This window comes from Pleurodeles waltl, chromosome 6 (assembly GCF_031143425.1).
Source record: "Pleurodeles waltl isolate 20211129_DDA chromosome 6, aPleWal1.hap1.20221129, whole genome shotgun sequence".
Lineage (NCBI taxonomy): Eukaryota > Metazoa > Chordata > Amphibia > Caudata > Salamandridae > Pleurodeles > Pleurodeles waltl.
In genome coordinates this window covers 1,558,443,642-1,558,458,147 of record NC_090445.1, presented here as the reverse complement: position 1 = coordinate 1,558,458,147, position 14,506 = coordinate 1,558,443,642, and the positions used below count along the sequence as shown (strand labels likewise).

At 46.0% G+C, this 14,506-nt stretch overlaps 1 protein-coding gene across 1 annotated transcript in view; it reads right to left on the bottom strand.

Annotated features, from left to right (window-relative positions):
* Positions 1 to 14,506, bottom strand: part of DISP3 (dispatched RND transporter family member 3) — a 145,722-nt gene that overhangs the window by 23,705 nt on the left and 107,511 nt on the right. The window contains exons 15-19 of the mRNA XM_069241240.1: positions 14,192 to 14,367; positions 10,319 to 10,445; positions 8,883 to 9,028; positions 3,486 to 3,645; positions 2,106 to 2,219 (exon numbers count right to left, since the gene is read on the bottom strand). Of these exons, the coding sequence (XP_069097341.1) occupies positions 2,106 to 2,219; positions 3,486 to 3,645; positions 8,883 to 9,028; positions 10,319 to 10,445; positions 14,192 to 14,367 (723 nt within the window). The remainder of the gene's footprint in view (positions 1 to 2,105; positions 2,220 to 3,485; positions 3,646 to 8,882; positions 9,029 to 10,318; positions 10,446 to 14,191; positions 14,368 to 14,506) is intronic.

Sequence of the window (14,506 nt, the reverse complement as noted above, 5' to 3'; positions counted from 1 at the left end):
GATCACAATGCTGGAGTTCTACGCACCAACATGGTCCTGCTCAAGGAGCTCACACTAGTGGAGTCCTTTAACACTGCCAAGGCACAGCAGTGAAAATGTACCCCATTCTGGAATCCTACAACACTGGCAGGTCACCGGTGGAGAAAACTCCCCTTATATCTAGGAAGCATGACTAGGGCAAGATACTCTAAGAACATTGCTGGTGCAGTATATTCAGGTTGTGTCACTAGCGAATTTTCTCCAGATGGCTTGGCTTGTGCAGTATACCAAGAAGCATGGCTACTGTAGCATATCCAGTGAGCATGGCTAGGGCAAAATATCAAGGATCATGACAGTTATACCATTCACAAGTGGTATGGCAAGTGTGGTATAACAATAATTATGGCTATTGTATTATAGTTACGCTGCAGGGCTATTGCAATATATCAAGTGATGTTGCTGGTATATTATGTCCTGGAGTCATGGCTGGTGCAGTATATTCAGGAATTGTGTTTTGTGGAGTACCTCAAGAGGGTATGTCCAGTGTGGTGTGTCCAAGTGGCATGGCTAATACCCCACACCAAGCAGCACGGCTACTGATGTACATTCATGGAGCATAGCTATGGCGATATATTCTTGGAACATAATTATTGATTGGAGGGAGCATGGCTCATGCTGTTACCAATGGAATATGATTACTGCAGTATACCTTGGGGACATGGTCAGTATAATATATCTGTAGAGCATAACTATCATGGCCTTTTCAATAAACATGGCAAGTGCAGTGTATTTAGGCAACATGGCCAGTGAAGTGCATATAGGGAGCATAGGTAGAATAGTCAAAGGATCAGGGCTAATGAATTAAATGTCTTGTATAATGTATCTAGGGAGATTATTAGTCCAGTAGGTGTGAACCCAGAATATCTTACCCAGATAATCTTCTGACATAAATATTGAATCCTAAATATGATTTACAAAAATGTTGTCCCACTGGAGTTAATACTAGAACATCAACACCCAACGCAGTGGTATTTTTGTAAATGATAAGTAGGACATAATGGGGTCATTAGGACCCCGGCGGATGCCGGTAAAATGGAGAAAAGTACTGCCAACAGGCTGGCGGTACTTTTCCCCATATTAAGACATTGGCGGTTTGGCTCCAGCCAAACTGCCAATGTACCACACCATCCGCCACGGCGGTAACGACTGCCGGGCTAGAGACTTCAGTCTCCAGCCTGGAGGCCGTCACTAGCCCCCCTGTGGGATTATCACCCTGTCTAACGCCCTGGTTTTCGTGGCTCCCTTACTGCCATGAAAACCATGGCAATAGGCTCTATCAGTGACAGGGAATCTCTTTCCTGTCACTGATAGGGGTCTTCCCTACTCCCCACCCGCTCCTCAGATTCCTACAATGCAGACCCCTCAACACATACACGCACCTTCATGCACTCACAAAAACACACATACACACACTTATACCCAAATTCATCCACGCATTCATACATCCATTCACACACACATCCACACACACTGACATACATGCAAACACACACACATTCACACAATACCACATACACACACTCACACATCCATACATGCACATTCATACAACACCCACATACATGCACGCACAGACATACACACACACACATAACACCCCCCACTCCCCTCCCCTGTCGGAGCACCTGACTTACCTGATGTCAGGGGGTCCTCCAGCAAGAGACGGGACGGGGCGCTGCTGCCAGCAGCAGCATCCGCCAGCAGAACACCGCCAGGCCGTATCATGTGTCATGATACAGTCTGCGGCAGTCTACTTACCGCCATCCGCTGGCATGGCCGCAGCTAGATTTCCGCCATCCAGCTGTGGTCATAATCCGGCTGACGGCTGGTAGCCGCGGCAACAGTCTTTTGGCAGCCGTCGCCGCGGCGGCAGGCGGATTTTACCGCCAAGGTCCTAATGAGGGCCAATATGTATCCCAGATTATATTTTTGTATGATATTCTCACATACAACCAAAATTGGAAGAGAAACAGGGTTTAGCAGCAGTCAATAAGAAACAATGACATTTATATTCCTTTCTATAATGACGTCCTGGAGCAGAATGAGAGCTCATTAGAAGACCTTACCTAGGATGGTGAGCAGCACAGGAAGCAGGAGCAGGATGTGTGTGGTGAAAACTGCAACTGCTGCAACACAGATTATCAAAGACAGGAGAAGGCCAGAGAGAGCACTCTCCACACCTGCACAGAGAAATGAACCAAGAAGGGTCAAGGGTCAGGTACAGGAATAAAAGGCTTAATCAGTATAGAAGTTGACTACTATTGTACACGAGGCATGGTGCTATCTGAGGAAAACTCCCACTGTTAAGGTAAAGGAGACAATGCCCTGTTGAGGAGGGAGAGACAGCGGATACATGGTACTGTAGGAAGGAAGGATCCACTACTAAGGCACCACCGACTGGCACTGCTGGCAAAAAGGGAACTCTTTTGGGGCACAGATGGCATGACACTGCTGGAAGGAAGTTTACACTGCTGAGACTCAGGAGGTATGGCACTCATAAAAAGAAGGCTCACACTGACACATATAATTCCTGGGGAAAGCGTCACACCACTGAGGCATTTGCGACATGACACTGCTGACAAAACAATTTAACTCAATGGCACGCAGGAAATATGTTTCAGGAAATCTCACTCTGCTTGGGCACAGGAGCCAGAGGGGCTGATGTATATGTTGGCAGAAAGGGTACTCCGCTGCAACAGAGATGGAATACCCTTTAAACAGAATAACCTCTCCGCCAAAATAATGGTCCACCTGCTCAATTTAAATGTGGGATGACCTTTGGTGTAACAATAGTGGCGACGTCTCTGCTGTGGTTACACCCCTCCAATAGTCTGACGAAGTGCTGTTTGAGGTTGACCTGTATGTCCATCCACTTAATTTAGATGGGCAGACACAGAGGTCAGTTTTCCCTGCCTACCACCACCAGGAAAACTCTGACGGTAAGGGGCAATGAAAACTGCAAAATGCACCCTTCACCATGGGAGATAACTCCCCTCCAAGGGGGCATGTAAGTTTGCCATACAGCTCAGTCATGTTTGATGGAGCCGTATGGCAAACTTACAATACTTTGGCAGGAACCGCCTATAAGGCACTTCCTGACAATGCTTGAAGTGTCCACCGGCCCAAGTGACATTTCTAAATTTGGTTGTTGAGACCTCTGCCAGGGCGATTAAGTGATTTACCCTGTTGCCTTGGTGGAGGACAGGCTTAACTTCAAAATTATAAACCGGGCCCACAGTGCTTTGTGATTAAGCTTACTCTGCTTGGGTGCAAAAGGCAGCACCTTTTATAGGCACAGCTGGCAGAACCTGCTATTTACGCATGCCCTGCAGGGGCACAGGGGGCAGTGCTTCCTATTAATGATCCTGCTGTCTAGGCATAAGAGGTGGGGCGTTGTTTTGGTATGAGAAATGCCACACTGCGCATTCATCCCTACAAAGACTTGCCTATAATTTCCATGAAGATCCTTTTCCAGTGTTCGCAGGTCTGGAAACCATGGCGCAGTGCAGAATTCTCAGGGAGTAACAGTAGCTGCTTTTGAAGGAATGACTCCCACTTCATGTAATCAGTATAAGTCTGAAATGAGGACTTGCCTTTGTAAGTAGTCTGTGAAGAAACCAAAGAATTGATATAAGTCAGAGAGGAAGGCACAAGTTTTAGTGACACAGCTTAACCTTCATTGTACACTTGCATCCCTTCACCCTCCACGTTCTTCTTGACCTAGGGCCTGATTTAGAGTTTGGCAGATAGGTTACTCGTCACAAAAGTGAAGAATGTACCGTCCGTCAAATTATAAATGTATTATATCCAATCGCACTTGTAATAAGACAGATAGGATATCCGTCATGTTTTTAATGGAGTACCCATCCATTCAGCTCTAAATCGGAACATAAGTCTTTAGGGAAAGCGCATAAAAAAATCCAAGCAGAAGAGAATTAGAAACCAGGAAAGATCAAACAAAGAAGGTCAATGAAGAGAGGGAAGAAAAGGATCCAAGGAAAAGAGAGCCAGGAAAATTGGGAGAACTAAAGAATGCAGCCAATGTGTAGAAAGGAGAACCTAGGAACCTAAAGAGAAGGAGAGTCTCAAAGAATAAGAACAGAGCCTCCAAAGAGAGCATGGAGCTCAGACTATGTAAAGTATTGTACTTTATAACTGTGCTCACAACAATTGTCTGTTCATGTAACTTTGTTTTGCACATTGTTTCTCATATTACCTACTGTTTATTGCTCCGTTTTGTTAATGTTTGTGCTTCTACTTACTCTGAACAAAGTTCTATCTAAAGAGCTTTGACGCTCTAGGCCCTTCTATGTGCTATATAAAAATACTCAATATATTATTTACAAAAAACAAATGTACAAGAAATAGAAAGGTAACCAAGCAAAATAGAAAGACAGAACAATTAGTGAGATCTACCAATTTATAGTGTGACATTTATTGTGCTGCCTACTATATCATAAACATTTGAATAATAATGTCAAACCTACTACAGAACATTTTATCCTTGCCATGTGAGGCAATGTGAAGGCTACTGAGTGCCAAAAGCCTTTTTATTTTCAATGGTCTTTATTGTGAATATTTTCTCTCATGTTATAATGTGGATCACTGTATTTCTTTTCATTACATCTGTTGAATGTCTGGCTCCCGTTCTATAGGGATCAACTTACTGTGTTTTACCTTCTTAAAGTACAAATCCTATAAACATACTTTACAGTTCTATTTATTGTATTAGTGAGCCTTGATACGCACTATAGAAACCTATGTACATATGTATGTGTGATGTGTAAATGTCTTATATTTTGATTCCAAAAACCAGGGCATTGCCAAAATACAGTCAAAACTAGAGAAAGAATTCCAAGACAACGGAGCATCAAAAATGAGGTTTGCCTATGCCCTTCTATGCTAAACAATGTCTAGTAAGTACTGTCCCCAAAAATACAGAGGGACCAACTATGAGAGAGACAAGAACCAGAAAAGAAACTTGTAGGCAACTACATAAGGACAGGGGGTAACAGGAAAATAGTAAATCACTGGTGAGTGGAACACTAAAACAAAGGCCCAAGAACTATAGAAGGAACCAGGGAAATTTGCCTCAAGCCAGACATGGTGAAATCAGGTAGAAAGTCGGAACCTCATGGAAGAATCACACAAAGGAGCCAAAAACAAGTGATTCGGACACCAAAGCTAAAGGTCAGGAATGATAAATAAAACTAAGAAAGAATCCCAGACCAGGTGTTGGCCACCTAAGAAAGTCAGGAACAGGTAAGTGGTGCCACCAAAGCAGAAGGAGAAGAATGGGGGAGTGAATTAAGGAAAGGGGCTTCAAGACTGATGGGAGCCTTCATAGATGAGGATGATCTGGAGGGAGCTGATGTAGACAGTTAAGAAAGAAATAGAAGAGTAATAGAATCATAAAATAATTTCAACAATAAGATGGCAAGTTCAAGGAATCATAAATGAAAGTTATGAACAGATCAGAGATGCCACAAAGAACCGGGGAGAAAATTGAGAAAAAGAGTCTTATGCCCAGTGGAAACCATCTTACAGAGGCAGGAACAAAGGTGAGCAGAAGTAGGCAGTTGAGTACAACATGGCATAATCATAAAAGAAACTCTAAACCAGCAACCTGCCCATCACAGTAAAGCTATTCCTTTTTCATAACTATACTTGATAGACAGCTGGTGTTTAATAATATATAGTTAGTTGAATTATATGGTATCAGGTTGCAACATTTCACACCCAAACTTGGCCATGAATGTCAGACTGTGCTAACGAGGACACCAGTTCTTCCATCTTGATAGTCAGCATAGATGTTATTAAGGATCACACACACCATTACCCTTGATATAATTATGTTATCTCTACAACCTCTAGGATGTGGCGACAAGCCAGACAGAAGGGGCAATCTAGTGATCTCTCACTGCACTATGAGGAGAAAAAAACAGCATGTATGACAAATGAATAGTAAATAACTTCAAACCAGCGATAACAGGCTCTGATAGTCTTTCTGAGTTTATATTTATGACTAATGGGAGAATTGAGTATTTCTGAGTGATGGGAGAATCAATACTGAGTGATGGTAGAATCAAGGAAACAAGTAAGGAAGGAGAGTCAGGCATGAGAGTTAAGAACAGGAGGTCACCCAAGGGAAAGAAAGTCAGAAAGCAGGGGAGAGACTTGGTAAACTGAAAAACAGGAGGTTAATAAATATACAAAACATTAAAATGCAGGAGGTCAATCAAGAAAGTAAGAAAAAGAGCGACACCTGTCTAGGGGGAAGCTAATGAAGTGAGTCAAACAAATGGGAAAAAACAAGGATTAGAGTCAAGAAACATGGAAGCGACTTGGAGGACTGAGTGAGCCAGTCAACAGCTAAGGATAAAAGTCAGGATTATTTTGAGAGATAAAGAGGAATTTCAAAACTAACAGAGAAGTCAAGAAAGAGAGACAAAAAAAACTATTTTGTGACCCGAGAAAGAGATATGGGACAGGTGAAATAAAGATTAGAAAGTTAAAAACAAGGGAAGAGCTATAACGTCTGGTCTTCACTCCAGTGGCCTACAGACATAGGTAACTCTCCACCTCTGGCTGTGTCCGTTGGAAACCTAGGCAAAATCCTTGATAGGGACCTCACTATGTCCTTCCAAGTGAACCATATCTCAGCTATTTGCTTTGTCATTCTTAAAATTCTATGCAAAGTGTTTCCCTGGCTCCCATCTACCACTCCACATACAGCAGACCAGGCCTTGATCATGTCTCTTCAACAATAGGAAAACTCTCTATTTGAGCATCTCCCAGCACATGTCCCTTCGGGTACAAGTGGCCCAGAATGCGCCTGAATGCATTTTCCTCAAACTTTCAGCATGCTTATCCATTTCCACTCATTTTACAGACCTACATTGGCTCCTGATACAGAAAAGGGTGTAATTCAAAACTCTACACTTGGCTCACAAAGTTTAATACAAAAACTATCTCAACAAAAGACTACCTTTTTAAGATCTTTTTCTGGCTAGTCTCTCTCACATTGCCCGCACGCACCAGATCTGGTAGCCGATCCTTCTCTTTTCCTGCCACTACAATTAGAATAAACATCCCCTTGCCCTGCACCAACTGACTGACTTTTTTGCTTTTAACAAGCAACTTAAAACCTGGCTCCTAGGAACTCCTTCTAGTTATATTTCTGAGGAATGTCTTGTGACCTATGCCAGCCCCAAGACACCACTAGTGGGTAGCTTTTTGTGCTATACAAATCCATATAACATAACAGAAAGAAAGCCAGGAAAAGGGTGAGGGTTAAAGACAAGAGTCAACAAGCACAGGAGAGTGAGGCAAAGTATGAAATGGAATAACACAGCAAGGCTGATTCTAAAAAGAGGCATAAAGTTCAAGAGCGTTCAGCATGTATTGGCAAAGACAGAGGGGGTGTGAGTTCTCCCTGAGGAGGACTGGAAAGAAAGTCGTTATTGTTAGGGCCCAGCAAAACTTTGATCAGAGGTTGTGTGACTTTTTTTATGTAGTTTGCAGATTTTCTCATTATTTTACTCACCCATAGTTCATGGAGATTCACTCTTTCCCTACGTGTAGTTTTCTCTAGAGAGTGTGAGATGGCAATAGTAACTCTCAAGCATTTTGTACTGAAAGGCATACCTTCCTTAATCTTTGTTGTGAGTGTTCTGCAAATGTATAACAGTTAATTCGCAAGCATTTAGAGCCTCATTTACAACGTTTTGGTGCAGGGCAGCACCGCAAGCCTTCTTGCTACGCCACCCTGCTTCAAACCAAAAGGGAAGTAATGCGCTGTATCTACAAGATACGGTGCATTCCCATTCTTTTCCCATGCGCTGGCACACAAACTGCTGTCATGCGTCAACGCAGGCACCCTTGCACCATGGTGCAAGGGTGCGTGCACTGCGGGGATGATTGGTTTTGTGCAGAAAGGGACACCTTGCTGCACAAAAAAAAATAATGAGTGTCATTTTCCTCTTCCTATGTGTGTGCTGCAAAATGTAGCACACATAGAGAGAGGAAAAAACGGCGCCACCCTTATGTCACCCCCAAGGTGGCGTAGGCATTTGACGCTTTCCCAGGTTTACAAAACCTAGCAAATCTGGGAATACGTCAAAATCCATGGGTGCTGGGTGGGAACATACACCGCAACACCCATGGAACGCTTCTTTGTTGCAAAGTAAAGCAACGCAGCAACTTGCGCTGCGTTGCCTTACTCTATTGCTACAAGGCCATGTCAAGCCACTCAAAGTGGCTTTGTGTGGCCTTGTAAATATGGGCCTGCAGTCTGTGTCGCGGGTGCATCACTAAAAGTGACACCTGTGGCCACAGGTCGCTTGTAAATAAGCCCCTTAGTATATACATGTGCAGCTTGCCCTGCATTTCCTCGTGAGTACTCTGACACTGGGTCACACCAATAACTCACAAGCGTTTTGAACGCAGGCGCATGCCTTGCTTAGCATTTCCTAGTGAGTGTCTCAACACAAATTACACTTGCATACACAATACTCGTAGAAAGTTCTGGATTTCGTGTGAAGGCCCAACTCGCTTGGAACTTGGCGACCTTCGCATGTCTTTCGTTGCTTTGAAGTTCATGAGAAAAAGCACTTCTGCTACACACACCTCTTGCTAATGTCAGTGGCTTGAATTCTACACAGTACTTCACAAAAACAGCAGGAAAATGTACTGACAAATGACCTTGTCTGGTGTTGTTCGATGGCTGTGGAGCGGGGAACAGAAGGGCAGCTCTTCTGGGAGACGCACCATCTGCTGCGATGTGTGTGTGTGGAGTGGGGGATATAACCTTTAAAATGGTGTCAGCCTATTAAATCTCTCACCGACTCAAAGGCCATGGACATCCACTGAACCTTGCCATCCTTCACTCCCACAGCTCCGTGGGACAGCTGGCCGGGCAAAAGGTTCGGCTCCGGAACATCCTTACACTCAGGATGCAGCATCTTCAGGAAGGAGGAAATACTGTAACCTAGCGACAGAGACAGAACACAGAGAGGAAGGGATGAGACATAGGGGCATCGGAATGAAGAAGGGAGGAGAGGGAGAGAGCAAGTGAGTAAAGTGGGGGAATTAAGGGGAGAACAAGAAAAAGAGCGAATGTTGGGAGAGAGGAAAGGTGAAAAGAAACAATATAACGAGATGAGACAAAGGTCATGGAGGCAGGAGGGGCGAGTAAGAAAGGAATGGAGAGAGAAACGGGCCCACAAGAAAGATGAGAGTTAAGTGCCCAGCAATGAGAGATGAAGGAAAGGCAATACAAGAGGAAAGTGAGGATGAAAAAATGCAGTTTAAAAGGGCAGTGAGATACCGAAGAAGGTGAGAGATTAGGGGAGAACATTAAAATACGAGTAATAAGTGGGGCAACTGGTAGAAAGAACATGGGGATGAAGGGGTGGGGCAAAGAGAAAGTCGGGGTGATGGAATGAGAGGAGGAGGAAGTGAAGATAGATGACAAAAGAAGTGGAGTAGGTGGAGTGGGGTGGAAAGCAAGTGGCGGATTGCATGGAGGGATGAGGAGAGTAGAAGGAAAGCACAAGAGATGGTTTGAAGATAAGCAGATACTGTTTCAATCTCACTATGAATAATATTTCAGTTGAGCAACTTTCATGAAAATAAAAGAACCTATTCAGACTCGCTGTTGTGAACAGATTGCTTTTAGTTTAAGATTTCTGTATATCACAGTCCTGCTTTCTTTCTCTTCTACATACATGAAAGTGTGGACACATCCAACTGAATGTTTCTAAAGGTGGGGTCTCTGCACCCAGGGGCCCTCTCTTTCTTCTGTACATCTGAATATGTGGGCAATCCAAGGCCTGTGAATCTTAGAGAACTGGCCCTGTCCTTTGTACAGTGGAAGATGTGGAAGTGGAAGATGTGTGACCTGCATCCTTGATGGTGTGCAGACATTGACTCTCCCTCATCTGTACATACCATATGAAGACATGCACTGCGCTTTACCCTGTGGTCCTGGAAGCATGGGATCTCTCTGTACATGCAAAACGTGCGCTGAATTTGGACCTGTCTGTCTGAGTGCATGGAACCTCCATCGCCTGTATATTTGAAGATAAAGGCAGACCTGGGCCTGCCTTTCTAAAGCAGGGATTCTCTCTCGCTCCTCTGTACGTCTGAAAGTGGCCTCTGCTCCCCGGCCTGTATATCTGAGGGCATGGCTCCTGCGCCCCTCTCCTCTGAAGGCTTGGACTGTTCTCTCCTCCCCCACTCTAGCTAGAGGTCCAGTCTCTTCAGCACAGATGAGTACCTGAGGGGAGGCATTGAGCCCCTCCCGGCTTCACCAGCTCCGAGTTGTCAGCAATGGCCTTGCAGATCCTGCACAGGTTCCCAATCTCTCGGAAGAGGTCGAAGCTGTCATCGTAGATAACGCTGCCCTTTCAGAAGGAGACAGAACACAGCGGGGACAGAAACACGTGAGGCACAGATACACGCTGGCAGACATCCAAAACCGACAGAGCCCTGTGCGCACCACTGCATGAAGCAAGCTGGGGCCATGCAACGACGAGCCTAGGGGATAGGGTGACCAGCCGTCCCGGATTTGCCCGGAGGGTCCCGGTTTTTAAAGAATTGTCTGGCCTACCTTCTTCTACAATTAAAAAATGTTCCGGTTTTTAAGGGAGAGTCGGGTGAACCTGCACATTAATGCGGTGTTGTGCTGGCTCACATTTCAACCGACCCTCTCAGAAACCGGGGACAGAAGTTCATTCGTTTAAACTCTCCTGCTGTGCTGCCTCGCCTCAGTCAAGCAGCACAGCATGATTTAATGATGTGTAAATCAGGGCTGCAGGGCCCCTGTGGCAAGGAAGGCCGGCCCTCCAGCTGAATTCAGGAGTTCTTCACAGAAAGAGGAGGGAGTTTGGGGAGAAAAATATATATATATATAATGTCCTGTGCAGCTGTGGCCCGTCCTTTAGGGCGGAGGGGACAACCCCCCCCAACCTTTTGCCCCTCATGAAGAATGCCTGTCAGGCTGAGCAAAGGTCAGCCTGACAGACACTCTTGATGTTCAGATCAGGCAGCCAGGAGCTAGACATGTGCTGTTTGCAGACTTCTGGCTGCCTGAGCTGTACTTTGCTGGGCTGAAGAGGTCACAGCTCCTATGGGTGTAACCTCCTCGGCTCAGCAAAGGTGCATCAAGGCCCTCCCCTTCGGTGACGAGGAGGAGCGTCACCCATTGACTCCAACCAGGGCGCTTCAGATTTAAGCCCTAAAGCACCCAGGGTGAGCTTCAATCAGTGACACCTCCTCACAGAGTGGGGTGGGGTCAGAAGTCTCACTGGCCCCATCCCACTCTGCGACAAAGTTGGGACTGCTGCCTTCCCTCACTGGCTGACCGCTTGGGACCTCTGAGTTGAAGGTGTGTGTGTGTTTTTTAAATTAATGTTTGGTACGTGTGTGTATGTTTGAATGTTGATGAGTGTTGTGAATGCATGTTGGTGCGTGTGTGAATGAGTGAATGTGACTGTGCTTCCCGCCCGCCCCGCTCCCTCCTAAAATTACCGGCCACCACTGGCCCTGTGATCTAACAAGACCTTTAGTCCTATTTCTATGTCTGTGCCCGTCCTGTTTTTTCGTGCTAAACATCTGGTCACACTACAAAGGGAGGCCTGACAGAAACACACGAGGCACAGACACACTGGCAGACATCCAAAGCCTGCAGAGCCCTTTCCTCACTACTGCATGAAGCGAGTTGGGGCAGTGCAAAAACATGCCTAAGGGAAGTGGGACAGAAACAAGCGAGGCACAGCCATGCTGACTGACATACAAAGCTCGCAAAGCCCTTTCCTCGGTACAGTACTGCATAAAGCTTGTCTAACGGAGGTCTGATGTCTGACACGTGAGGCACAGACACACTGGCAGACATCCCGCAGAGCCCTGTAATCACTATTGCATGCCCTGTCGTCACTACCACACGAGGCGGACTGGGGCCGTGCAATGACGGGCCTAAGGGAGGTCTAACAGAAACACAAGAGACACAGACTCCATAGGATACACCTGAAGCCCGCAGAGTTCTGTCCTCGCTACTGCATGAAGCGAAAAGAGGGCCTGTCCTAACTACTGCATGAAGCGAACAGAGGGCCTGTAACAGAGGGCCCTGTCCTCACTACTGCATGAAGCGAGCAGGCAGCCTGTAACAGAGGGCCTTTTCCTCACTACTGCATAAAAATAATGCGAGCCTGTACTCACACTACTGCATGAAGCGAGCAGAGAGCCCTGTCTTCGAAACTGCATGAAGCAAACAGAGGGTCTGTAACCGAGGGCCCTGTCCTCACTACTGCATGAAGCGAGCAGAGAGCCTGTCCTCACTACTGCATGAAGCGAACAGAGGGCCCTTCTCCTCACTACTGCATGAAGCGAGCACAGAGCCTGTCCTCACTACTTCATGAAGCAAGCAGAGAGCCCTGTCCTCACTACAGCATGAAGCGAACAGAGAGTCTGTCCTCACTACTTCATGAAGCAAGCAGAGAGCCCTGTCCTCACTACAGCATGAAGTGAGCAGAGAGTCTGTCCTCACTACTGCATGAAGCGAACAGAGAGCCCTGTCATCACTACTGCATGAAGCGAGCAGAGGGCCCTGTCCTCACTACAGCATGAAGCGAACAGAGGGCCCTGTCATCACTACTGCATGAAGCGAGCAGAGAGCCTGTCCTCACTACTGCATGTAGCAAACAGAGGGACCTGTCCTCACTACTGCAGGAAGCGAGCAGATAGCCCTGTCCTCACTACTGCATGAAGCAAGCCGAGAGCCTGTCCTCACTACTGCATGAAGCGAGCAGATAGCCCTGTCCTCACTACTGCATGAAGCAAGCAGAGGGCCTGTCCTCACTACTTCATGAAGCGAGCAGAGAGCCCGGTCCTCACTACTGCATGAAGGGAGGCAAGAGCCTGTTCGCACTACTGCATGAAGCGAGCAGAGGGCCTGTCCTCACTACTGCATGAAGCGAGATGAGAGCCTGTCCTTGCTACTGCAGGAAGGGCACAGAGGGCCAGTCCTCACTACTGTATGAAGCGAGCAGAAGGCCTGTCCTCACTACTGCATGAAGCGAACAGAGGGACCTGTCCTAACTACTGCATGAAGGGAACAGAGGGCTTGTCCTCACTACTGCATGAAGCGAGCAGAGAGCCATGTCCTTACTACTACTAACTGGTGTACCGCAAGTTTCACATGTGCCTCAGATTGTGCCATATAGGTTGCATTGGTGATGTCTGTGGAATAACTTCTGTATTACGTGCAGACTGTGGTGTTGATATCAGTTATGCCCGTATTGTGTTGTGAGAGCAGTAGTAACGTACCCAGTGTTAAGTATTAAAGTAAGGATTTTGTGATCACTGTAGGGATACATTTAGGTGGCAGTGCTGACATGACGAAGGCGAGCTACCTGCACATTTCACTACATGGCTTTAAAAGGGAGGATAAATAGACCTCCCAAAAGAAAATGGCTGGTGCCCTAGTACTGGATCACAGTTCCACTAATCCCACTCCCCCCGTAGACTGGGATGTGGGGCAGTACCCACTGACGGCGTTTCACTCTGGGTGATCCTGTGAGCACAGCTTGGCTCTGTTGACACGCAGTACAGCAGCAGCAAAAACATGGCACATCATCAGAGTACCCCCAGAATAATAAATTCAATAAATATAAAATATAAAACAAGCCAGAAAAAAACACATATTCCACGGTGGGGGTTCGTCAGCAGTGACATCACTGATTTGTGCAGAGACCAGTGATAACATGATGCATATTGGGTGTAGTGTTGAATTCAGTAACGTGTCAAAAGAACAGATACTTGTGATGTGAGTACAGGGCAGAGTGACATGCATATCGGACACCAGAATGCAGGAATATCAGTCATGTAGGCCAAATATAGGGGTCGATTTTGGTGACGAGCAGAGTGTGCTGGCGATGTCACCAAGTGGTGCGGATGGGACGGGTGGTTTTTGTGTACTTTCCTCATTGACAGCTCTAGATTACCTTTAAGTTTGGGTTGGGTTATAAAAAAAGGACGTATAAAAGAAATTGAGTAATGAGAAATTAAAAAAAGATAGATAGATAGATAGATAGATAGATAGATAGATAGATAGATAGATAGATAGATAGATAGATAGATACAGCATGTATACCAGTTGTCCCAGGACATGGTTATCTGGGCTCCTTGTTCGATTGATTCCTCGGATGCCAAAGACCAGGAACACCATGGCACCAGTGTCCACCAGTGGCCGGACGGCTGGCTTGCCACACCCTGAGCTTCCGCAAGGGTTGAACCCTAAAGTGCTAGACGTTTTCTTTTTTGGGGCTTCTATAAACAGGTACAAAAAAGTATGTGACAATGTTACCCAATCTGAAATGAGTGGATGACTTCAGGCATCCTCACACGCCAACACAAACACTACCCACACACCACAGCTCTCCTCACCTACTCACTTACATCTCTTTCT